Below are 25,014 nucleotides of genomic sequence, written 5' to 3' on the forward strand. Positions count from 1 at the left end.
CTGCAGGTTAATAGTGTCTAAAGATAACAAATGATGAACATTAGTATCTATTTGTATTTAGGTTTAGGGTTTTATCCACATAAACATGACCTCTTTTAAGTGCATAAATCCCTGACTAAACATGGCTACCATGATGCTAAAACAGGCCGGCACTCACCTTTAACCCCTGTCCAGTTTGCACAACAATTCATGAATCACGAAGAACGGAGAAAGTTAAGTAATGCAGACTCCACTGCCCTCACAAACGTTATTAATTTAACCTCTAAGTAACCACCGTCCCCAGTTGCATTTCTTGTCAGCAGGCCGTTTGGCCTCGCACCCATGCATCTTGGGTAATGGACTGCCTGTCAGTCAGCATAATGACATCCACCGAGCCGCCTGTCCCATGCTGCCCGTGCCGAAGATGAGGCCCCCTCTTCATTTCCTCTTTGGCTGGCCGACGTTATTATTACTTGGCTCTGCTGTTTCCTCTGCTGACTTTCAATTATTTTTGCTCACTCTTCCTACAGGAGCCAGCGCCACACTGTTGCATTGTTTGTGTGTGCGTATGCCTCGCTACACATTTCCCAAGTTCCCAATATCTACCTTTCTCGTTGGCATGCAACACATGACCTCACGCAAAAGTCCATCAGCATATTCTATATTTGGTCTCTTATCTCTTTTCAATTCAGTTGCACAACGGCTGAGGTTTGAAAAGAAAACGGGGGCCATCTTCAGAATGAATGTCGGCCTTATCAATGCCATCAAATAAACAGGCAAGAATAAAAATGTGTTTTCATACCTATTCTATTATTTGTCAGTAAGAGCGGCAACCTGTAAACAAAAAGTCATGTGTGCTTTGTTGTAAGGCTCTAGATTGTCATTTGTGACCGTTATGTTTGTTTATATACAGGCTTGGGGAGTAACAGCATGCATGTACCGCCATTACGTATTCAGAATACACATTTTTTAAACTGTATTCCGTTACTATACAGGGAAAAAAATCACAAAATCTGATTGCAGGTACATTAAATAAAAATGGGGATTATTTCGAGGGATTACAATTTATACGATGAGAGAGAGAGAGAGAGAGAGAGAGAGAGAGAGAAAAAAAAATATAAATATATATATATTGTGGTGATTTTTATTTTGTCTTCATGAGCATACTTGTTATTGGAGTAATCCCAAAGTAATCAAATTACATTACTTTAATATTATGGTACTTGGATTACGTTACTAAATTTTTTAGATATTTTGTAACTGTAACGGAATACATTTTAAAAGTAACCCTCCCAACCCTGTTCATATATACTGTAAATGTAAAAACTGCCATTTACCATATGGTACATTTGAGACGCAATATGAAAGCCGCATCACAAATTCTTCCTTGGAAAATTGGAGGAAAAACGTTTTCCCAGGAGTTTAGGAAATCGAACCTGCCACACAGCGTGACGCGTGCGTGATGAAGATTATCAACGCTGTATTCCGCACCACAGCTAAGGGCTGCAGCTTGCAGCCAAGTGTAGCCAATACACGTCAGCCCTGACAACGCTGACACACTGCCTGAGCAGAGGAAGAAGATCTCTCTGGGTGACAGAGTTTGAGAAGTTGTAGCACGTGTGAAGAATTTTGATGACATACCAAAAAAAACATGGATTTCACTATTCACCAATTAAAGATATATTTGAGGAAGACAATTCTTCCAATTGTTGCATCAGGGCTCAGTGTTGTTTGTTTTGTTTTATTTGTTTGTTTTATTCATTTTTTCCTTTCGGACACATTATTTCAGGTTACATCGATCACATAATATAATTTGCAACATTGACATCCGACAGAAGGGCTGACGGGTAGAAGCCATGGCTTATTAGTAACCCGTCCCCATTGACTCTTATCATACGCATCAGTCATATACATTGATTATGATAGTCATTGATTCATATTGTTATCAATCCCAAACTTAAGTCTGCACACTCCTTGCTCAGTTCATCTTCAGTAATGTCTGTGTGTAAGTTGCAGCTAATACCATTCATTTGGAATTGGTCAATCGGTTCCCGGACGCCACCAACAGGCCCACCCAATCAGGCGAGCAGCCAAGGCGATCGCATGCTCGTTCAAAAGTAGCGTCTTCGCTGACCTTGGATCAGCCTTCACACGTTATGGCTTCCAGAAGAGTAGATCGTCTTGCATTTGCGTCCACAGCAACGTCCACTCCATTCTGGTCAGTTCAGCCACCACTGTTGCCAGCGTCCGATGATGCTTAGATCGATACTCCTGAGCGCTCACCAAGGCCAGCCCACCCGGCGGAGTAGCCCCCGCTATCCGCATCCCGGAACCATGTTCACCAGTCCCATTGTAACTATTTACAGCAAATGCATTGCAGCCACAATGCAACCATATCACGACAGCCTTGCATGTTACAACAAATGTCCAAACAGAATTAGAGCCAGACAATGTTTACATTCTTACAGGAACAGCAATACATGTTATCAATGCAGGTGTACAAACAAGAGTTAACCTTGGCAGTGTCAGCAAGTAATCATATGCTATATTAACATTATTCAAATCATGACAGCTCCAGTTTTGGGTTAATTAGTAATATGTTACAATAATTTCATTTGGGTAAGACATGACATAATCCACAAATTAATGATGTGAGTTACTGATAGCAGTTATTGTCTCTCAAACTTCGCCAATTCTTCCACTCTTCTCACGATCTATATTTGTTTCTGAGAAGATGAGTCTTCTTTTGTTTGGATGGAAATCCGACAGTCTTCTGTCCATGTGTTCTCGATAAATCCATTATTTTTTATATATTATTCACTCCAAAATTCACTGTGCATCCTGGTCGCGCCCGTCTGGCAATGCCAGCATTTTGTTTTGTGAGATTTTCATTGACGTATACATGTTTACTTTTAAGCTTGTAGCTATCTCTCAAAAGAGCAATCTCTTTCTTCCTGTCAACAAACCTGATCAGAACTGCCGGTTGTCGTGTCCCACCAGTTGGAAGCGAAAATCACATCTGAATGTGTGCTGAATCCACAATGAATCCCAAATCTCTGAGTTGAGTTGTCACTTGCTGTTCGACAGCTTCGTTCGCTGAAGCTTGGTCAGAATCAACTGCACTTGTGCGGTTTAATCTGGATGCCTGTAACTATCACATTGTTGATTCGAAGATTTTGTTCCAAATCATCCACTTTTTTGTTCCAAGGTGACAATGCGTCAATCTTTTTCTTGTGTCTCCTTCTTCAGCTGCTGAATTTCCTGCAGAAGTGGCTCAATGCTCTTTTTCATTTCAAGTAGTTCGGTGACCATTTCTTTGAGTTTTGCAAGAAAAGATTTAATCTCCTCAATTTCGTCTGCTCTTTTTCCGCCAGGCATATTGCAACAATGTAGTTAAAAATCCCAATGTCAACAAAATAGTTAGAAGTCAGGAGCGAGTTCAGGAGCAAGTACAGATGCGTCCTTCCTCGACAGACGCGTCCTTGAATTTGAATTTGTTGTGCTTGTGCTACAGAAAAGGCCAGCAACTGGAGCCATCGGATCAGTACATTGTGAATCAACTGGAAGGGGGGCGGAGCATGCTCACCATCCGCAACATCCGTCAGGGTGACGGAGGCTTCTACTACTGCAAGTCCACCAACAAGGCGGGTTCTCAGGAGATGGAGCTTTTCCTCAAAGTGTTTGGTGAGTCACTGAGTCAACTTTTCACCCTTTTTCACTCACTGAAAAATGTCAGTAATATAATATACAATCAAATATGAAATGTCGATTTATTTTAAGAATGTTCACATTTTCTCAGTAGCATCAAAGAGATATATTCTGACCTTCAATTTTAATAACTGAATCGCTTGTATTAAAGATTTCAATATACAGTATAGTGCATGTCCTTTGTTGTTTGCTCAATTCAGTCTGTGCATAAGCAGAAAATCAAGCATACAGACAAGTCTGATCTCCGCCTCCTTTCCAGTTGTAATGAAAGCTTATTCTTCAGAATGCAGATATGAAATGAACACGTGTTTGAATGTGTTGTACCCTAGTAATATTTCATTTTTGGCAGCAACTGTATGTGCTGTATTTGCTAAGCAGTGATGAGCATCCGTCTCCTTTAACAAAACCCAATTTTGAGGTTGTTATTCATGATTTCCACTGGATTGTCTGGCAACCAGTTGAGGGTGCACCCCGCCTAATGGCCGAAGCCAGGTGGGATAGGCTCCAGCACCCCCCGTGACCCTTGTGTTGAATAAGCGGTTAAGAAAATGGATGGATGGAGTCATGATTTCCACTAAGCCAATACACATACTCAATGCTGTATTCACATTTTTCTAATCTGAATAGAACAAATAGCCACAAATAAGTCAAGTGAGTGTCTGATGCAGAAGTAGCATTATATAATAGTATATTAGGTCAGACTATTTTGTCATTCAGCCCCACGGGGAAAATAATATACTATGCTGATGTTTGCTTTGAAAATTTCCCAAGTCAGATCCAATCTAAATATAGTATTTGGGTGCCAGCAAAGACCCAGACATGGCATATTTCCTTACCAACTCTCCAAATTAGCTTAAAATTATTCCCTTTAAAAAAAAATGTTGTTGTCAGGGTTCCTTTGTGAGCTCCATTTGACAATAAATGATGTTTTCACTTTTGATACAAATACAAATTAGGCAAACAGCAGTACGTCTGGCAATGATAAGTCCTGTTTAATTATTATAATAACTACAATTATAATGTCAAATGTAAGTATTAACTAAAGCGGAGGTATTTTTTGTTTGTTTGTTTTTTGCCTAGCTTTAAAAGAGAGAATACGCTGCCTATGATGGAGGTTTTTATTTTATTACAACACATAACCACTTCATTATTATGCTTTGGATTTTTAATAACTTTTTGTAGTGTTTTTTTTTTTAATGCCTGATTAATGGGACACACCCCACATCGTATTTTATGTACAGTATTTATAAATACGCTATTGATAAAAGTATTGTGGCGTGCATCTTGATCAGTGGTAAGCCATTACTGTACCTTTTATTGTCAAGTTATTTGTTTAACGGAGACCTTTTGGACACCTGCATGTGAAAATCGTTTGGGTTTTCTCTCTTTTGGCCTCTGACCTACTAATATGTTGTTCTGGACAACTGAATTTTCCCTTGTGGGAATTAATAAAGTATCTAGTTAGCTATTATTAATGGCCAAACATCTCCATGGCTCAAACATTTATTGAAAGTCTTCACAGATTATTTTTTTCTAGCTACAAAGGAAGACTATATTTTACAATACTATACAAGTGTCCAGATATTTTCAACTTTTAAAACTCCTTCACACTGACACTGTGGGACTTGATGTCTGTTTGTGATGGCTTGTTTTGACAAGGTTCACACTCCCTTGAGTGCTCTCCAAACAAGGTTAAAAGCTTCCATCCAGTACATCAAAGCCACAATGTGGGTTTTGCTGCTACTACTCTCAAGCCCACTTATTGAAAACTAATGTACTGACTTTGTTGGAAAGATGGTGAATACATATTATCCATCATTTATACGTGATGCTCTCTGCCCTCCATATGCAGTGTTTTCAAGCTTGCTTTGAGCTCCTTATCTGGAGCTAGTGATCCCCCCCCCCTCCACCCTCCCCTCACAGCACCGTTTACACTATTTGTGATTGTGTCGGAATGGAATCACATGGTGCTTCATTTATAAATCTTGCGTACGAACAAAATGAGGCCAAAACTCCCAGACAAACATTTCTGCGCCTAAGGTGGTATTTATAGAAAACAAACTGAACGTCTTCTCTCACTGATCACCTATTTTGAAAAAAAACTCATGCAGCAAATCATATTAATGACAACTAATGTGGACACATACTGCACACATTAAATCATTGCGCCACACCAGTGTTTATTTTGACAAGAAATTTGTATTTAGTTTTAGTGTTGTGACTAAAATTTATTTAAATTTTAGTCATAGTTTAGTCATCTGATTGTATTTAGTTTTAATCCAATTGTAGTCAATGAAAATAAAGTGCAATTTTAGTCAGCTAAATTGACAGTTTAGTTGATATTTTCCTTCAGCATACAGCTAAACTTTTATACAGAAAATGATAACACACCTATTTGTAACTAGTTTAACACGCAAGACACATTTAATACTACGGTGTCTTTATTAATTGTTTCAATGAAACATGTTTAACCGACAATAATATAACTTAGTTTTTACCTAAATAAATAAAAAAGTGCATAATTGCTTGAGATTAATCTTACAGTTAATTAATGTTAATGTTAATGTTTGAACATTAAATAGAACATAAAAAGTGCGGGTGAACACTGAACAGTTTCTGAGTGGTTCTTTTCTCCCACCCGCGTTTCATTCCTTCTGATTAATTGTGTGAATTTTCATCACTGTGTTTTTCGTTTTAGTCATTGACGAAATTGTCAGTCAATTTTAGTTATCGTTTTCATCTGAATACATTACATGGCTTTTATTTTAGTTTTCGTTGAATCTTACTCCGAAAAAAAAAAATGGGTGACAAAAAATAGACGAAAAATCTTCGTCGATGAAATTATCACTGCGCCGCACTACAATACGTGCCTATACAGTAATTTCACCCGCTCGCCGCCACAAATGCCTTCAAAGGCGAAATAAAACTACTACATTGACACAAGACAATAAGGATAAAAATTTACGAGAAAAATACAATCTGGTACAAGCATATTTGCTATGGAGCTTGATATAATTGTAGTCTTGTCATGCAAATATAAAAATAAATAAAAGAAAGAAACATACGTGTCATAAACTCTGCCATAAACGTTCACAATGCAATCCACACAGCTATGATGCTGGATGAAGATCCATAAGCAACCTGTTGCGAATTATAATAGATACTAATAATAATAATAATAATAGGGTGGCTTATTGATCGCCTAATTTTTGCCTCTAACTCAATTTCCCTGATGCATTAGTAAAGTCTGAGTAAAGACAATACAATTGGGCAAATTATTGTCTTTATGCTCACCTTTGTATCAGACCAAATTATGATTATAATTATTCCTATTATTATTATGTTTTCTTTCTTTCTTTTTTTAATCTGCCACTGTGCGCCCTACGGCGGCATTATCGCAACTCGTCCTGCTTACTTTTATTGGCGATGCTCCCAATCACGGCCTTCTGTGACTCGACCTCTCCAATGAAGGTTTTGATGTACATCTTTTTTTTTATCATTTTTTATATATTATTCACTCCAAAATTCATTGTACATCATGGTGAAGTTAACCTTCTTTCCTGCCTTTCCTTGCCCGTCCATTGTTTTAATTTGCTTATAAATACGCAGATTAGTTGATTTGCATTGGCAAATCTCCCACGCACAACCGGTTGTGATCGTGGGGCTTTTATAAAGGGAAATTGCATGCAGGTGTGCGTACGTGTGTCTACGCATGGTTTTATAAATCTCATTTTTTGTCTGCGTACGTGAGGTTTGTGTATCGTTCGTACGTACTTTCCTGTGCAGGTTTTCGCTCCTGGTGTTGGAGAACCGTCCTCTTCCAAACAGAAATTTGCACACTTTTAAAGCCAGGAAAGGGGGAATGTGCATTGCAGCAGAGGCAGTCGGGATGTTTGAGAAAGATAGAAATGTTTTATCTGTAAATCTGCTGAGAGTGGGCCAGAGGGTTTCCTCCTCTACTTGACAGAAAGCAGAAGCCTGTGATTTATAAATGATCAGCACCTCAGTCATACATCAGCGGTGTGTGTTTAAACCTGGCAGCGCAGCCTTCATCTCCTCTTTCTGACTGGCGCTCTCATCTTCTCTCACTCTTTTTTCCATTTCTCCACCCTGACACATCCGCTGTGGCCTTCAGTCCAGCCCCACATCACACAGCTGAAGAATGTGACGGCGGTGGAGGGCAACGCCGCCATGATTTCCTGCATCGCAGAGGGCGAGCCACTGCCGGACATCTCCTGGAGACGAGCCAGCGATGGGCGGACATTTGTGGACGGAGACAAGGTAGTAGAGCCTGCCAAAATTCCATCTGGAAATGCATTTGTGCACAATGTCATCCAGTGTGAACTGGCAAAATTTTCGTTTTAGCAAGACCTTGTTTTCATATTTTTTTCTTTCATGAGTCTCTCAGAAAAACAACCATTTAAAAACTACAGCTACAAAATGTCTTTAGAGCTACTCAGTCATCCAGGTCAAGGTAATCCACAAAGCTCAAATCGAGGCAACCTCTCTAGATTCCGATCACCTAACACAGGGTGGGAGGCTGTCTCAAAGACAGAGCAGAGATGATCCCCACCACAGACAACTGTATACTGAAAAATACATCAGGAAGGTTCTTACTAACTGTGGGTGCCCAAAAATAAAATATATATAATAAATAAATAATAAATTATATTATATAAAAAATCTCCTAACCCCACTTGAGTGTAACTAGCCACGACATCACATGTTCATGTGGTGGCAGTGCCGCCTATTTAAAAAAAAAGAACCAGTGAAGAAAATTCAGCCATGTTGTTTACGCAGTGCAGTGCAATGAACATGCAGTATATACACTAGAGAGCCCAGGCATAGAGCGCTACATCGGCGAGTAGCTTTCTTAGGTCCAGAGTCAGCAGGTCATTTGCATCTAAAGAAGTAGGAACATTCCTTTGCTAAAAACAATGTCCATATTCTGGCTTGGGTTTGGGTGGGCTGCTGGTTTGAAAGACGTGTGAAAGAAGCCGACTACGGCAAACTACGAGAAGCCATCTCGAAGCGGAGCAGGAGGTTTGAGGCATCACCTATCGTCTGCTTATAGCGTTGACCTGACATCTCCTCCCTGAAAAATCATCTCATTCCACGGGAAGAGAGGCCCTAACGAGCTGTTTTGCCACAAGGCGAGTGAACCACTGATTGGTATGCAGGATGGTCAACAACAACAACCCTATTGTGAGCAGCCCCACAGGGCACACCCACTGAGACACAAATAGGGAGAATCCACACCTAGAAATTTAGAACCAGAGAAGCCTTTTAGATTAAATGTAAAAAACAAAAAATAAAAAACAGCCCAGTTGCCACGATTCAAACTTTGTGGCTTCAGCTGCAAAACTGCGTCTGCAGCCTAACTGGTTAAGCATTTACTGTGATAGCCCCTTAAACTTGAGCAATAACAGGACCGTCCTTAAATTGAGCTTAAAAAGCCTATTATGAAATCGAAACACAGGTGATGTTGTGGTTAGCATGTCTGCCTCACAATCAGAGATATCTCTGCAAAAACATGCATGCTAGGCTAATTGAATATAATTGTCCATAGAATGTGAATTTTGAAGCTTTAAAGAAGTGCTTTCTTTCACGGACTACATTTACATGCAATTAAAACTCGGGTTAAAATCAAACTTCCCGTTTCTGAAACGTTCCGGCTAACCACAATATTCTGTGGGCCTTGCAAAATCGAACACAATCCAGTAAAACAGCTGGGAGTGAAGGGGGTTGCTTCAGTGAAAATGGCTGCGAGTGAATGAGTTAATATGTGCTCACCCTGATATAAAAATAATAATAATAAAACAAAGTGGTCGGTTTCCTTCTCACTCCAAAAATGTGGTTCTTTGCTGCATCGTTATGTTTGTTTACCTCTGGTTGTGTATTTCCGGTGGATTGTAACGCGGATCTTTTTCGTGTTTTTGACAACCTGAATAGTAAATAATTAATAAATAAATCATTATTCTGGTTTTTGCACGGTTTTACATGGCCTTTCAAAACCCGAATATCAGCAATATTCGCGTCTCCAAAGTGTCATTGACTGCATGTAAACATAGTCACTGACAGTGCTATACAGTGTGCTAATACACTTAATAAAGCACAAGTCGTGTTCGGTTTAGGTGAACGGTATGGGATTTTTTCTAATAGGTTTTTGGTGAGCTAACAAATACACGCACGCTCGCACATACACATACTCACCCACATACAAAAATAATAATAATATATATATATATATATATATATATATATAAAAAAAAATAATAATAAAAATAATAAAAAATAAAGAGCAATGATGATGACATTTCCGAATGAACAATACTGAGCTCTTTATAAAGAAAGAAAAAAGAGAAAAAAAATAAGGAAAAAAGGAAAGAAAAAGAAAAAATAAAAAAATAATAAAAAAATAAATAAAGCACAAGTCATGTCCATTTTCCTGTTTTGTCCTTATGGAGCACTTTTAAATGTCATTGCTGTCACGTCTATGTAGAGTAATTGAGTGTCTGTGTGTGCCTTGCCTAGTTGAATGATAAAATAAATAACCAACATTTACAGGTAATTGCTATATGTCCTCATAAAAGTAGTCCTAATGGTTCCCATCTGCTGTGCATGAATTGTTGAAATTAGTGCCACTCCAGCTCATCCAAAAACAGATGCTGTTAATATTTTTGCTCCATAGTTGATAAGGGATTCCTGTCATTTGGTTTGAACATGCAAGCATTACGCTCGCGAGCATGTCGTAACTCAGGACGTCAACGGAGAGAATGTGCTTGTACTTAGATTTATCGCAAAGAATTGTTTAGAAATGCTATGCAAATTGGAAATCCAACGAGGAGTAGGCAGGCTACTTTGGGAACGTAATTATTCTGAGAGGTGCTGCCATCAATGTCAGTCCTGAAACCGTCTCCCACAGAAAACAACAGCAACAGCTACAGTATTCTATTCTTGGGTGGGGCTGGAAAAAGGTCACCGCAAAGATAAATGAATGTGTGTGCTGGCTTGAACCGCTTTGGTTGATAAACAACAAGTTGCAAATGCAATTATGGAAATGCAGCTGAAGCCCAACATACCGAAACACACACAAAGACAAACTGAGCAATGTGTGAAGCGAAGCATGATGGATGAACACAGTCATTTAGGTTTAAGGCAGGATGTTCCTCTCTCAATTTGCTCCCCAATCTTCATACGTACTCTGCGCCTCTGTGAGCCTTCCGCTCACTGTGTAGAGTTTGCATTCGTCGCCATCACCCCCTGGTTGCAGAATTGAATAGCAACTTTTGTTTACCTGTACCCCTCTTTAGCTTCTCACTAAAATGGGCGTAACTGATCTTAGACAGCAAGGTAAAAATGAAACAGGAAATATACCCAAGAAAAATATGAACGCAACACAATAAAACAAAACTGCACCTTTCAGAGTGTCCTTTTATTATAGGCAGTCTGAGGCACACCTGTGCACTAACCGTAGTGTTCTAAGCATCTCGATATGGCACACCTGTGAGGTGGGATGTATTATCTCGGCAAAGGAGAAGTGCTCACTCTCACAGATTTAGACTGGTTTGTCAACAACAATGTTGATATTGTGTATGTTTTACATCTTTGAGTTCATCTAATTAAAAAAATGGGAGCAAAAACAAAAGTGTTGCGTTTCTATTTTTGTTGAGTATATATTTCAACCAACATCAACAAAAGACATTCATTTCATTTTATCATAGAAGGCTGTCCGATATCACCTTAACCACATCCTTTAAAGCCCCTCAAAAGGCACTTAGCTTGTTCAGTGTGATAGTATGCAGAAAGGTACCATATTATAAATATTATATGTCCATATTTGGCACTGATTGCAAAGTGACCAAACAGTAAGCGGCCTGGTGCCTTTGACCCCTGATTTTATTGTCAAATAGGCTGCAGTTTGGCAGGATGCCTTTTTTACTTTGCTTATGAGGAGGAGGAAGAAGAGATGAACATTCATCTGATTCTAATGGCAAAACAGCATCTGAGAGATTTTAGGCTCGTCCATGAGCTTCAGCTCCATAGACTGTTTTGAGGTGTCTTCCGGCTGTCTTGTGTCCCAAACGCTGGGAGAATGGACGCTGCATTAATTACTGATTCCTCCGTTTCTCATTTATGCTATTTTCACTCCACCAAAATCTCTTCCTGTTTTCATTCTTTTCTATTGGATGTGCAAATTTGGATGTACAAGAATGCTTCAGTCTCTCATCCATCGAAGTTGTAAGTCCATAGATAGTTTCTACTTGTATCTCGTTTGACAATGCATCTATATCTTTTGTAGAGGTCATTTCTTTGACCCTTTCAGGCACCCTTAAGGGGCCTATGAACTCACTCTAAACCTAAAGCCAAAAGTGGCAGTAGTTGAGAAAGTAAAGCAAAGTCAAACGACACTCATTAGTGAATGCAACCGTTTGAAAACTAGACGTTGTAGTGTTTGCTGAGCCCACAGCAAATGCTTCCCCTTGTGAGCATTGGAGGAGTGGCTGCATTCCAGCCTTTGGGGGGGGGGGGGGGGGGGGGGGTCCTGCCTTGAAGAGTTCTCGGTACTTAAGAGACAACAACAGCTTCAAATATCTGATTGCTTCTCATCAATGGCTTAATTAACAAGTGTTTTCTTAACACAATGCATTTTGTTGTTGTCGCATGGATGAATCAATGCAGTAATCAAAAGTGAATAGCACAAGACAGAAAAAAAAATACTTTCTGAAGTAAAATGACAATTAAGATTAAGATTCACTGATTGTCACACCCACCTAAGTGGGGGGAAGTTTATTCTCCACATTTGAACCCATCCCCCGAGGGAGGGGTGAGCAGCAGCAGCAGCAGCAGCCGTGCTCAAGAACCAACCCTTAATGCTGAGTGTCAAGCAGGGGGAGGCAAATGGGTCCCATTTTTAGAGTCTTTGGTACGACCCAGTCTCAGGGCGGACACTCTAGCACGAGTCCGCTGAGCTGGACGACAGTTGGTTTGAAGCCACGCTGACATTTCCAGCTGACATTTCTAATAAGTCTCGCATTGCGATGAAAGCCGCCCAGCCTCGCCATCTGAGTCAGATGCTCGCTTGCATTATTTATGCATTCTGTGAGAAACACGTGTTCTACCGTCTCTTCTTCACCAATGCACCTTTGGGCTGTGCGCTGTCGCGGCTGCCACTTGCGCACGGTGCGTGCGTGATTGCATGAACACGCATGTAGCCTCTGTGAGTATGTGCGTGTCTGCACTTCACTGTTGTGTGTGCTGGCCACTTGCCTTCCACTGAGCTGCATATCAAACAGGCTGTGCTTTGGAGGCTGCCTTGGTCTCCACACACACACACACACACGCACACACACCGCCAGTTGGCAGAGAGGAATGGGATGGGGGGGGGGGGGGGGGGGAGGATGGGCGAGGGGTTGCCAGTCATTTCCTGACTCAGAAGCTCCCCTCCTGGAAGGTGTCCTCTCTCTTTCTCCTCCGCACTGATCCCTCCATCCTCAGCATTCAGAGCGTGCGCACTCCTCCAATCCCATTGACCCCAGCTGGCGAAGTAAACAGACAAAGTGTGAAGTGGTGAGCCACTGCAACTCGTTGGCTGACAGGACCGCGATGATAAGAGTGGCGATAAGCTAAATAGGATAAAGCAGAGACAACATGGAGTGTGTTGGGGTGGACTGGGGTCGTTACAAAGAGCTAAGTGTACAAGGGAAGATTTTTGCTTCTACTCTACAGGCACACACTGCAAAAATCCTGAAGCAAAACCTCGTGAATCACAATTTGGAAAATGACATATTTTGTCGAAAATATATATACGTTTGGTCAGTCCACAGTGTACGTGTGTGGGTGTCATTTTTACAAATTATTGACCAATCTAAAGTGTTGAAAATGGCTTGTTCTCTTTGATGAGGCAATGTTAATGGTTGGAAAAACATGATGTCGTTTTTTGGGGTCTCCTGAAAAGGGACACTTTTGGAGGCGCAAGGTTTTGGCCCGGCGCCAGCGATATACAAGTCATACCTGGGTGTAAATCGCAAGACCAGCCCAACCGAGACAAAGTGTGATTTTTATTTATTTTTTTAATCAGTAACTACACCGACCCTTGGAACTGCCTCCTCAAGAGTGTTTAATATAATATAATTAATTAATTAATTAATTAATTATCATTAAGTAAACAAATAGCAGAATGAATGAAGAAATATAAAGAAATTGTGGCAGAAATGAGAAACTGACTATACCAAAGGTAACAGGGTGGCAATAGCTGACTTGGGAGTCCGATTAACGACGCCTGCCATTATGTAATATTTCCTTTCAGGTGCAGTTACTTTGTGAAATATGCATGAGTCCAGTGTTTGACCTCACAAACTATTTTGGTCTCAGCAGCCCCCATCCAACAGGATGTCATGTTGTTGCAGCGAGAAGCGGGATCGTCTCAGATTGCAATGGTCCATTTGCCCAGGCACTAACGGTGGATACGTGATGCATGGCCCTGTTACTGTAGATAACCATTTGTGCCACATAGTGGATCTCCAAGTATGGTTATGTGTTTGACAACACCCAAGAGAACACTAGAACGCAATAAATACTCATGAAGCAAAGCTCTACTGTCAGGTTGGTAATGAAAAGAGGATGTCAAAAGTGCTTCGTCTCTTCTGGATTTGGCTTCCATGGCTCCAATAGCCTGCAGCCTAACATGCTCCTCTTGCCTGCATAGCGCCGCTCCACATGGTGGACTCACATGCATTTGCGGTGCTATTGATTTACAAGCATATCCGTAGACACAAGCCTTGTGGCATTTGCGGGTGCGAGCGTCGCTCTCTAATTGCTGTAGTATATACAGGCCTTGCGCTCAATTTATCTTCCTGTACTGTCCTCTCACCTGCACTCAAATTCTATACAGGGATTTTTGCCACTGTATATGTTGTACCTGTACACTCACACTATGCATTGGTATCACTGCTCCCGTCCTATTTTCTTCCTCTTTGCATCCCTTCCTCACATTATGTAGTACTGCCCTCCCAGTCCACTAAACACTCTTTTGTAATGTTGACTAGCAGTACAGGCCCACGGATAGAGAAAATGCCAAAGAAAATCGTGGGTAAAAAAATGAATTAGATAAAAAATAAATAATTAACACTCAAAATTCTTCAAAAACACGCAGTAAACGTTCAAAAGATATTTTCACGAAAAACGGGGGGAAATATGGGGGTATTTTTTCTTTCTTTTTTTTCACATATATAAAAAAAATATATTGAAAAAAATCTGCGAATGATTGCCGGACCACGAATATACTGTAATGTTGTCAGTTTTTCTGTATTGTCTCTTTCCTCTGTCCGTCCTCTCAAACTTTATTCCATCCGACCACATTTCTTAATTCATCTCAATACAAACTGCAACAACCCAAGGAGCTCTTTTCCTAAAATGCTACAAATCCTTTTTTCTGATAATTTTGTACAAATTTTTTTTTTATCTTGTTAAAAAAAAAAAAGTTGGCTATTCAACAAGACAAAATTGATTATTTAAAAAAATTTGTATTTTATCTCATTTTGGAAAAACACCCTTCTTTTAAACTGTCGTTGCATAGCAAAACTGTTCTGGCTACCAAACAGGCTGCCAAACAGTATTCAAGAGTAATGGAAAACAATGGAGACTTAAACGATTTTAACCGCATGAAAGTTGATGATTTAATTAAGCGTTTTTGTCGTCGCCGTGGATTGGTTGTTACAATGAGGACTGCGTTCGGCAACAGACCGAAACAGAAAGACGAACTGGCTGCCCTTGCATATGCTGCATTGATCCAAAAACTACCAGTCTTATTGACAAAGGAGGAAGAGAGAGATGCTGTGAAAAGTGACTACATCATTGTTAATCGTTATAGACAAAGTCATTTCTGACCCCTTGAAGACAAGTGACGGATGGCTGGAAGAAGACCATGGTTTGAAACTTTGGCCACCTTGCATGTCAGCCGATATTGCTGAATGTGTGCACTTTACCTGGGAGTCGGATCGAGAACACAAAACCGCGACGCGATCAAGAGACGGGTAGGATCTTTCTTCACTGAAAGAGTCAAGTGGGGCCAGAAGCAGGTTCTTAAATGACCGTCACTCCATTAGTGTCGTTACACGTACCTCCGCTAGCAAGCTTCATGATGCTTCCGTCTGCTCCCTCGCTTTCAGGATATTGACAAAATCTCTCGGGGAAAAAAAAAGAAGGATATTGACAAAATAAATGTGTTCAAGAAATTTTCCATTTTAGCCTTTTTTACGTCCGTTTGGATCCTTTTTTTCTGTCTGGAAATTGGGAAGAGTGAACGGAGGTTTACAAGCGTACGCTTCCGTCTTCTCGAGCTTTGCAATGGTGTTTTTTTTCTGCCTTTAAACTCCATTAGGATAGTTAAAAATGGCACCAAGTGCACCTGTTGTTTTGTCACTTAAAGGTGCATTGTGCAGTTTAAAAAGGTAATTATAGCTTTTTCTGCATCATGCATGCTCCACCAATGCCCAGATGAGTACGAAGAGCCCTGACTGTTTTATTCTGACTGCACCTATCAGGTTTTATCTTCCCTTTATAGTAGAGTGTGTGGACCCTCACACTGCACAGTTTCTTTGGGCAGGGGAGGGGCAGAGTTTTTCTTACCTTTCTTTCTTACCATGTAATCACGGCATAATCATTTTATCGATAATTGTTTTGAGCTTCACGATTCAACTCAACATTTTATGTCCTCAGAGCCAGGACGGACGCTTCGAGGTACGCGGTCACTACGGCAAATCGGTGCTGACCATCAGCAGCGTGAGGCTTGCCGACCTGGGCCGCTTCGACTGTGAGGCGCTCAGTAGGATCGGAGGCCATCAGAAGAGCATGTTTCTGGATATTGAGTGTAAGTGGCGTTTTTGACATTCCATGATGTTTCACGTGATTGTTTGAAAATGAGCAGCGGCAAACAGGAACATGTAATAACATGGCGTTGAACAGAGATGGGAAGTAACAAAGGGGGAATTAACAAAGTGCAAAGTTTTTTTCTGTATTTTGCACTTTCCTGAGTATTTTTTTTTTTTTAATAATTTTTTTAGATTACTTTTTTACTTTTATCCGTAACATTTTAACATGAATATCTGTACTTTTTACTTCATACATTTTCAAAACAAGGTCGTTACTTTTGTTTTTAAATGCATACAAATAATTAAAATACAGGGAGTCCTTGAGTTACGTCGTTTCTACTTTACGGTAACCGTGCCTCGTCCGTAGAACCTTCTTTTTCGTTCATTTCCCACAGTAATCACGGCATTTTAAATGTTTTTAAAGTTGTGTTGTCACCTCCAGCAACGAGCAGGTCGGCTTGCTATCAGGCGCGTCACATTTCCGTGTTTAAGTTTGAATTAGCTCCGCTCTGCCGTCCGTCAGCAATGAACGTCCGTGCGGGTACAACGATGATGCTGCATTCGAGTAAAGTGGGAAGTCAGACTTTTCCGACTTCAAACCAGGAAGCACAAGAACGCCCCCTTGAACTCGGAAATCTCACTTGCGAAGTCGGAAACAAAAGTACCCCGACTTCACTGACCGACTTCGATGTGACGTCACTCTACAATGGCGACCACTATGAAAACACATACCGTGAATGGTAAAACACAATTTACGCGAGTATAAAACTAGATAGCTTTCTTCACCCATAAATATTGGACATAACTTCATGTCATACAACGTATGTGACAGTAAGCCGCTATCTCCCTGCATGAAATTACGGTGAGCTACTGAACTGTATGGAATGCTGCTGAAATAAGATATTTACATAAATGAAGCAAAATTACGAGAAGGCAAGTTTGCTGGAGGTCAAAATGTGTGTGGTGAAGTCCAAAACCAAAAACTATTTATCACTATCCGCCATTTTGGTTGTTTACTTTTGCCTTGAACGCTTTCAGGTCGGAACTGTGGGACAAACCAACCGGGATAAATTCGACTTCCGACCTTCCTCGAATGCAGCATTAGAAAATAGGAGGGCAATGCACGCCACCAAAACAAAGGATAATTTGAAAGTCAACTGGCCGATATATTACCATTTTTGCTCCCTGAGCTGATATCTTTCAAATTGACCTAGGACATAGGTGTCAAACTCCAGTCCTCAAGGGCCGCAATCCTGCAGGTGTTGGAGGTTTCCCTCTTCCAACACAAGCTGATTCCAATCAGCAGGATTGGTATCAGGCTTATGCAGAGCTTGCTGATGAGCTGATCATATATCAGCTGTTTTGGAGAACGGAAACATCCAAAAACTGCAGCACTACGGCCCTCCAGGACCGGAGTTTGACACCTATGACGTAGGAGGAAACTTCCAGTAAAAATACTTTTACTTCTACTTGTCAAGTACATTTCAGAGCCTGTACTTTTTTACTTTTACTTGAGTAATTATTTAAGTGAGTGCTTTTACTTTTACCAAAGTCGTTTTTTTTTTTTTTTTACACAATTGTACTTTTACTCAAGTAGAGAATGTCAGTACTTTTCCCATCTCTGGTGTTGAATATGATCCATCAAAAGTGATGTCCACCAGGACATGGACAGAGTCCTATTTGTTGCTAGTGCACCGCTTTCACAGCCTCCAGGAAGGTAAATTGCTGTGCGCCGTCTGACAGCAACCCCGAATCCGATGCGATTCTTCCATTTCACTTCTTGTTTGGAGGTTATTTGTTGCGGGCTACCCCTTGCCTAATGAGCTCTGACGCCGAGATGTGAATATTGGCCTCAGAATGATTGGGTTCATTACAAGCACGGCTTGAATGAGAGCAGCGGACAGGGGTATTTGTTGGTCACGGCACCCTGACGCTCTCACAAACAATGAAATAAACAGCAAGGCAGATCGGGGGCAAATTAATTGACTGCATCTGATTGTCACTTTCTTCAGTACCTGCATTGCTCAGGCAAGATGGCGTTGCGGGCATCCTCGTGTAGAACCACATTTCACGCATGTGTTCCATGCAACATTACATCGTCAATTCTGTTGCATTGGCCTCAGCTGACAAGTGGCTCCAGCGTGGACTGAGGCAACCGCTCCCACCCAACTAATGAACTCATTTACTAAGTCACTGCAGGCTGAGAGGGGATAACATGTCCTCGCTGGTGATGGAGAAGCAAGCATCAGTCGCGCTAATGGAATCCTGCGAGCAAAAATAGAACAGCTATAATGCTGCGACTGAAAGGAAAATGCACAACCGCTCGCCACTGCCTCATTCCCCCTCACTGCCTCTCCCATTTTGTGAATGTGCATCTGCTTGCATCCTTATTTTTTTTATTATTATTCTCCGGAAAAACAGTCATGATAGAGAGTAACTGAGTCAAATTCTCATTTTGCCTTGAGGGTTAAAACTTCAGCAAGTCCGAGCTTTATGTTTTCTCATACCGGGGCTGTAGTCAAGTCCACCTTTGCCAAGTCAAGTTCGAGCCACAAAGGTCCAAATCCAATTCCAAGTTCAAGTACAGATAAGGTCAAGAGTAAATATTAAGACAGAAAAATAATATTTCTATTTAGAGATATTTCATTATGAAACCGGGAACAGTGTTTTCTTTCCCTAATATAAAACATACAATACATAAATGTAAATACATGGCCTCTTAAGACTTGCCTCTTAAAGAAAGAATACCGCTGGGTGGGGCTTGCCTTTTTTTCAACATGGTACCATATGTGTCCAAAATTGTCTTCTTACAGAATCTGCAGGTTGCTTCAGGTTTGTTTGTTTGTTTGTTTGTTTGTTTGTTTTAAAAACGTTGTACAAGAACTAACTCCAGTTCTCGATGGTTGGTAAAAACACATTTTATAACCCCACTATTGGCTGAAATGACTGAAAGAAAAATACTGCATGCTTTGCAAAGATGGGAAGTAACAAAGTACAAATACTTTGTTACAGTACTTGAGTACTTATATTTATTACTTGAGTATTTATATTTTCTGAACACTTTTTACTTTTATCCGTTACATTTTTACATTTGTACTTTTTACTCTATACATTTTCAAAACACTCGTTTTACGTGCATGACGATTAAAATGAGAAGCACAAAAGCTGCCGTACATTTTTCCTGGCTCTGTTAATCATATGAAGTGTTGCACACGGTCCCCGACATCCCAGCTTGTGATAGGCGATGAGATGAGGTGATAGAGAGTGATGATGTTGAAACGAGAGTGAAACTTTCAACATTATGGACTCGACTCAGAAGGAACTAGCGAGTCGGCTGGCTAACCGAACCTGTCTGCCCACCCATGGCCTTACCTGCGGGAAATATTCACTTTGGTCGGCTCGAAGAACGATTCATGGCGAGTGCAATGTGTCCTGTGTAAACCTAAAGTCCACGAGCTCGCCGCCTGCAAGAATTCCCTGTCCAATCTGATACAACTTATTGAGGTAAGGTACAGTAAAGCTAAATAATCATTACCCTTGCGTTAGCTTGGCCCTGGTTAATGCACTGATCTGAATATATGACTGGATAGCAGATAGCACGAGCAGACTACTGTATAAACTATCCGGCATACGTACAGATTAGACATATATATAGCTCGTAGGCAGTTAGTGAGGTGGGGGGTTTGTGGCGGGTGGTCACAATTTTATTTATTTTTTAATGGTATGTGCTGCTTTGAAGACCACCACATCTCTCAGTTCCTTCAGCCCCAATATTAGATTTGGCAGAGGCATCTTTTGTTGAATTAGTTATATGAAAAAATATCAACAAATTCACTCCTGTAAACATCATTAAACATATAATTTATACATGTATTTTTATTATTTATTTATGTATGTATTTATTTTATTATTTATACAAGCAAGTTGTAAAATGTCTCAAGTCTTCTTGTTCATGTTTAACAAATTTAAAACATCATAAATCATGCTGTTTCTAGTCTACTAAGTACTGTCTCAAATGTTCTCCAATTTCAATACTGTAAATGTATAGGACCGTATGCCGAGCAGGGCTAGACTGGCCATTAGCCATAGAGGGCAAATGCCTGGTGGGCCGGCCTCTTTTGGGGCCGATGCATGTTACGCAAGACTCGCTGGGCCTGGCTGGTGGGCCAAAGTCAAAATGCCAGGGCCGTTTATTTTTTTTTGTGCCAGTCCCTGATACAGAGAAACTTTTCTTGGGAGGAACAATTTGGCGGTCTAGCAGCTTCAAAAGTCTTGGCCTATCCACTCATATATTCAGATCAGTGGGTTAATGACATTAGGTTAGCATTAAATGCTATATTAGCGTAATAGACCAGCTTGGTTCCATTTATTTGCTGTCAGATTTCATGAAGCACTTGTGATATTTTTTTAACTCCTATAAATGGCATTCTTGGTTGATACAATGGAAACCTAATTTCCAGTGCATCTTTAAACCAAGGGCACCATCTAGAGAAGTAAAAAAAAAAAATTTGCAAGTGCTTCATCAGGCGATTTAGTCAGTTTTTTTGTTTGTTTTTTTGTTTGTTTTCTTAAAGAGCTCAGTATTGTTCATTCGGAAATGTCATCATCATTGCTCTTTATTTTTTTTATTTTTATTTTTTATTTTTTTTTATTTAGTCAGTTTTAAGGGTTTAAGTGATGATCTTTTAAATGTAATTGTCTTCAAATTACATGACACAGGGAGGAAACTTCCGGTAAAAATACTTTTTTACTTTTACTCGTGAAGTACATTTTAGAGCCTGTAGTTTTTTACCTTTACTTGAGTATTTATTTGAATGAGTACAAATTTTTTATGCAAATAATTGTAATTGTCTTTTACTCCAGTACATAATGTCAGTACTTTTCCCATCTCTGATGCTTTGGCGCTTGCAGTCAGGTTAACCAATCAGATGGCTTGCTGCCTGGTAGCCATGGTTACCGGGTGGCCAATGCCAGTAATGGTCTATTTTGATGATCTGAAAAACGTAATTTCAAGTTTCATTTTAAAGAGGACGTTCATTTTTAGAAATAAAAACATAATTGGACTCGATGGAGTCGATAAAAATATTTGACGAGTCCAGTGACTGAAGTCCGAGTCACACCCCAAAAAAAAAAAAAAACTAACTAACTAACTAGAGTCTGGAATTGAATACTACAGCCCTGGCTCATACACACAGACTATGGAGAAATCACTGTATTCAAATTCAGCTCATTTAGCGGGTGGCAAGGTAAGATGGCCGCCGCACATACAAGTAGTTCAAACCAGGATTCCTTGCCAGTAGAGCATAAAAAAAAAAACTAAGTTTAGTTCAAAGGAGGTACCCCGATCGCGTTTTTAAAAATCCGAATAAGAGAATATTCAGGTTTTTACAAGTGTTTGCATGACCTTTTAAAACCCTAATAATGGCAATATTGGGGTTTTGAATGGGTTATTGGCTGTATGTAAACATATAGTCACTGATTACTCAATGAGTGACATCCACTATGTTGGCGTTCTGGACAGACATACCAAAGTTCTTGACCAACCACACAATCTACTATTCTTGGGAGGGGAACCCAGTGAACATCAGCTGTGATGTGATGTCCAACCCGCCTGCCACTTTGCTGTGGAGGAAGGAGCACTTCACCATCTCCGCAGAGGGCACCATCAACACGCGGGTGCACAACAGCATGGGCAAGTCCGTACTAGAGGTGTGACCAAAGCATGAGCACGCAGATACATGATACACATATTTGCCTTCTATTTTTGTGCACATTGGAATTAACAGATTTTTTTTTTTTTTTTTTACTTCCAGGTTACTCCAATGTCTGACAGGGACTTTGGTCGTTACAACTGCACCGCCCGCAATAACATTGGCATTCGATACCAGGAATTCATTCTGGCCCAGGCAGGTGAGTGTGACCCTTGACCTCCATGTCAATTCAGAATGCGCAAAGTTGGCAATCCCACGAAAGGGACTTCACAATGGTATAAGTACTTTCCAACCCTCTTCTGCTCTGTTATTGGTAATGGCCTTGTTTGCAATGAGCGCAAAAAAATTCCACGACCACTTCCAGTCAGCCTATCCTCATTTCAAACAAAGCCGTCTGATTAACCACTCCCTTCGCTATTTACACAAATGGACCTTAATTTAGTGTTGGCTAATACATTATTGTGCATTTCATATATCTTTTGTGCAGATTGAATTGCCCAGGCTAAAACAAACAACTAATGGATAAAAGCTAATGCCACATGTAGTCTTGCAGGAAACAAAGAGCTGTGGAACGTTACTAAGACAACCTGATTACAACTACCGGTAACAATAGACAGCCTGATTGTCCGAGACCATAAAATGCTCATACACAGATTTGAGGTCTTTTCTGGGGTCTCTTGGTAATTTTTGCATTCGGCCACTGAACTATAATCACATATATTATTTTCCAGATGTGCCATCCAATCCGTACTCGGTACGCCTGTCAGCCATCTCCCAGCGTTTGGCTACCGTCACATTCATGAAGCCGGACTCCCACGGCGGCGTTCCCATCGGCTATTACCTGGTTCAGTATAAGGAGGTGGGCCCACAGGACTGGAGGCACGTCAGATCGCATAGTGTGCAGAGTGAGTTTTCAGTGGAGCACTGAATGAATCAAACATCGTATGGACTAATGTATTGGGACACCGAGCAAATGCATCTGTATGAACAAGTCATGGGAGAACATACAACGTCGTTCCCTCTATTAATCTAGTAGAACACAAGAAGTCAGGCGTAATTGGTGTTGTTTGATGGTCTGTGTTCTAGTTTACTGTATCTCAAAGGTTTTTGATGGATTTGAGGTCAGGGTCTACAAGTTATTCCACACCAAATCCACCCTTTGTGGACCTTGCTTTGTGTACTGAGACACATTCATGCCGAACAGAAAATATTTCCTTAACCTTTTCTTTTCCAGCTAATCATTTTAGCCCAGCTCCTAGTTGATAAATTGATTGAGGAGTGAACACCAAAACTAGTAAAAAGGTCAAAACAAATCTTATTGTATGACAACAACAAATGATTGACTTTCCAAGGTCCTTGTTCATAGAAATTGCTTCATTTACAGTAAATAGCACAAAGCTGCAAAAGAAAATGAATAAGCTTCATTATAAATCAAGTTTAATGTGTCCCTTTTTTCTTTTTTTTTTAGAACTAAACCAAAAATACTTGTGTGCACTCAGCTAATTAGAATCTAGCGCGTAACATTCGAGAAACCCCTTTCACAGTTGATAATGCTAAAACATAATTAGATAGTTGGACTCTTTACATTGCACTGCTTTTGTGCAAATTGAATTTTGTGCTCAAAGGCGGAAAACCGAGCAAGCACGGCTGCAAATTGCCGACTTTGTTGCAGGACTGAAGCAGTGCACCAGCTCCTATTACCGAGTATTTAATTTGTGCTGACTGACAAAACAACGTGGCTAACTCATTATGCTGTTGGCTTTTCAGCGCATGGAAGGTTATGTAAATGCATACTAGTGACAGGCTGCGCTCTGATATTGAGTTGCTCTGTTTACATTCTCCATTTTTAATATGCAGCGCGCGCACAGGGAGAAGAGCAACAAATGAGCAGGTATTGAGCAATTGACTGAATCCGGATCAAGCTTGTAAATATATATGAGCCTACTTCTCTGGAAAAATTGTACACTCATGTTTGTGGTCACCATGTGATGGATGGATGCTTCTCTGTCTCACCAGCAACGGTGGTGCTGACCAGCCTGGAGCCCAATACAACGTACGAGGTTCGAGTGGCAGCCGTGAATGGGAAGGGTCAGGGCGAGTTCAGTCACATGGAGACTTTCCAGACCTTACCCATCCGTAAGTGTCTCACGTCAGAGAGTGAATCCAGAATCATCTAGGGATCAACCTTCATCCAAAATTTCTTGATGCATTAGTAATGAATTTGTCAGTTTTTTCAACAGTAATAGGTGGGGGGAGCGTTTGATGCTACTCCGCTGCAATTTAACCTTGGAAAAAACTTACAACCAGTAGATGGCATCAATGTCTCATTGTAGATATGAGATGAAAAAATATGTGCATAAAGTTACTGTTTACTAGGAATGCAACGATAACGGCAGCATTGTAATATTGTGATATTAAAATTGCCATAACATCGTCATTGTCATGTCACAATATTAAAAGCAGAACATCTGTTAAAAAGGTGAGGTTGTATTACATTTGTGCAGTTCTAGTACCCTCTGGTGGTTGGTTTATTAGTGCAGTTTAATTTGAATTAGGAATGTTTTTGCCACTGCGGCGTCATACCAGCAAATGTTTTTCCATCTCTATCAAAAATAATTATTTTGCTCCGCTTCAGCCAAACACAACATTGTGAATTAAATAGACTATGATATTTTGAGCCGCTGAGCCATTATAGGCGCACATGACAATGACATCCCCAAGCCTATTCATCACTGCTGTTATGT

At 40.4% G+C, this 25,014-nt stretch overlaps 1 protein-coding gene across 2 annotated transcripts in view; it reads left to right on the forward strand.

The window, feature by feature from the left end:
- The window catches only part of ncam2a (neural cell adhesion molecule 2a), a 220,031-nt gene that overhangs the window by 179,581 nt on the left and 15,436 nt on the right, over positions 1-25,014 (forward strand). For both annotated transcript variants that reach the window (XM_086068565.1, XM_086068564.1), the window contains exons 7-13: positions 3,494-3,663; positions 7,823-7,968; positions 16,408-16,558; positions 22,081-22,268; positions 22,373-22,469; positions 23,002-23,175; positions 24,287-24,406. In XM_086068565.1, the coding sequence (XP_085924691.1) occupies positions 3,494-3,663; positions 7,823-7,968; positions 16,408-16,558; positions 22,081-22,268; positions 22,373-22,469; positions 23,002-23,175; positions 24,287-24,406 (1,046 nt within the window). The remainder of the gene's footprint in view (positions 1-3,493; positions 3,664-7,822; positions 7,969-16,407; positions 16,559-22,080; positions 22,269-22,372; positions 22,470-23,001; positions 23,176-24,286; positions 24,407-25,014) is intronic.

Source organism: Leptonotus elevatus, chromosome 2, assembly GCF_054856555.1.
Source record: "Leptonotus elevatus isolate MCC_2025b chromosome 2, RoL_Lele_1.0, whole genome shotgun sequence".
Classification (NCBI taxonomy): domain Eukaryota; kingdom Metazoa; phylum Chordata; class Actinopteri; order Syngnathiformes; family Syngnathidae; genus Leptonotus; species Leptonotus elevatus.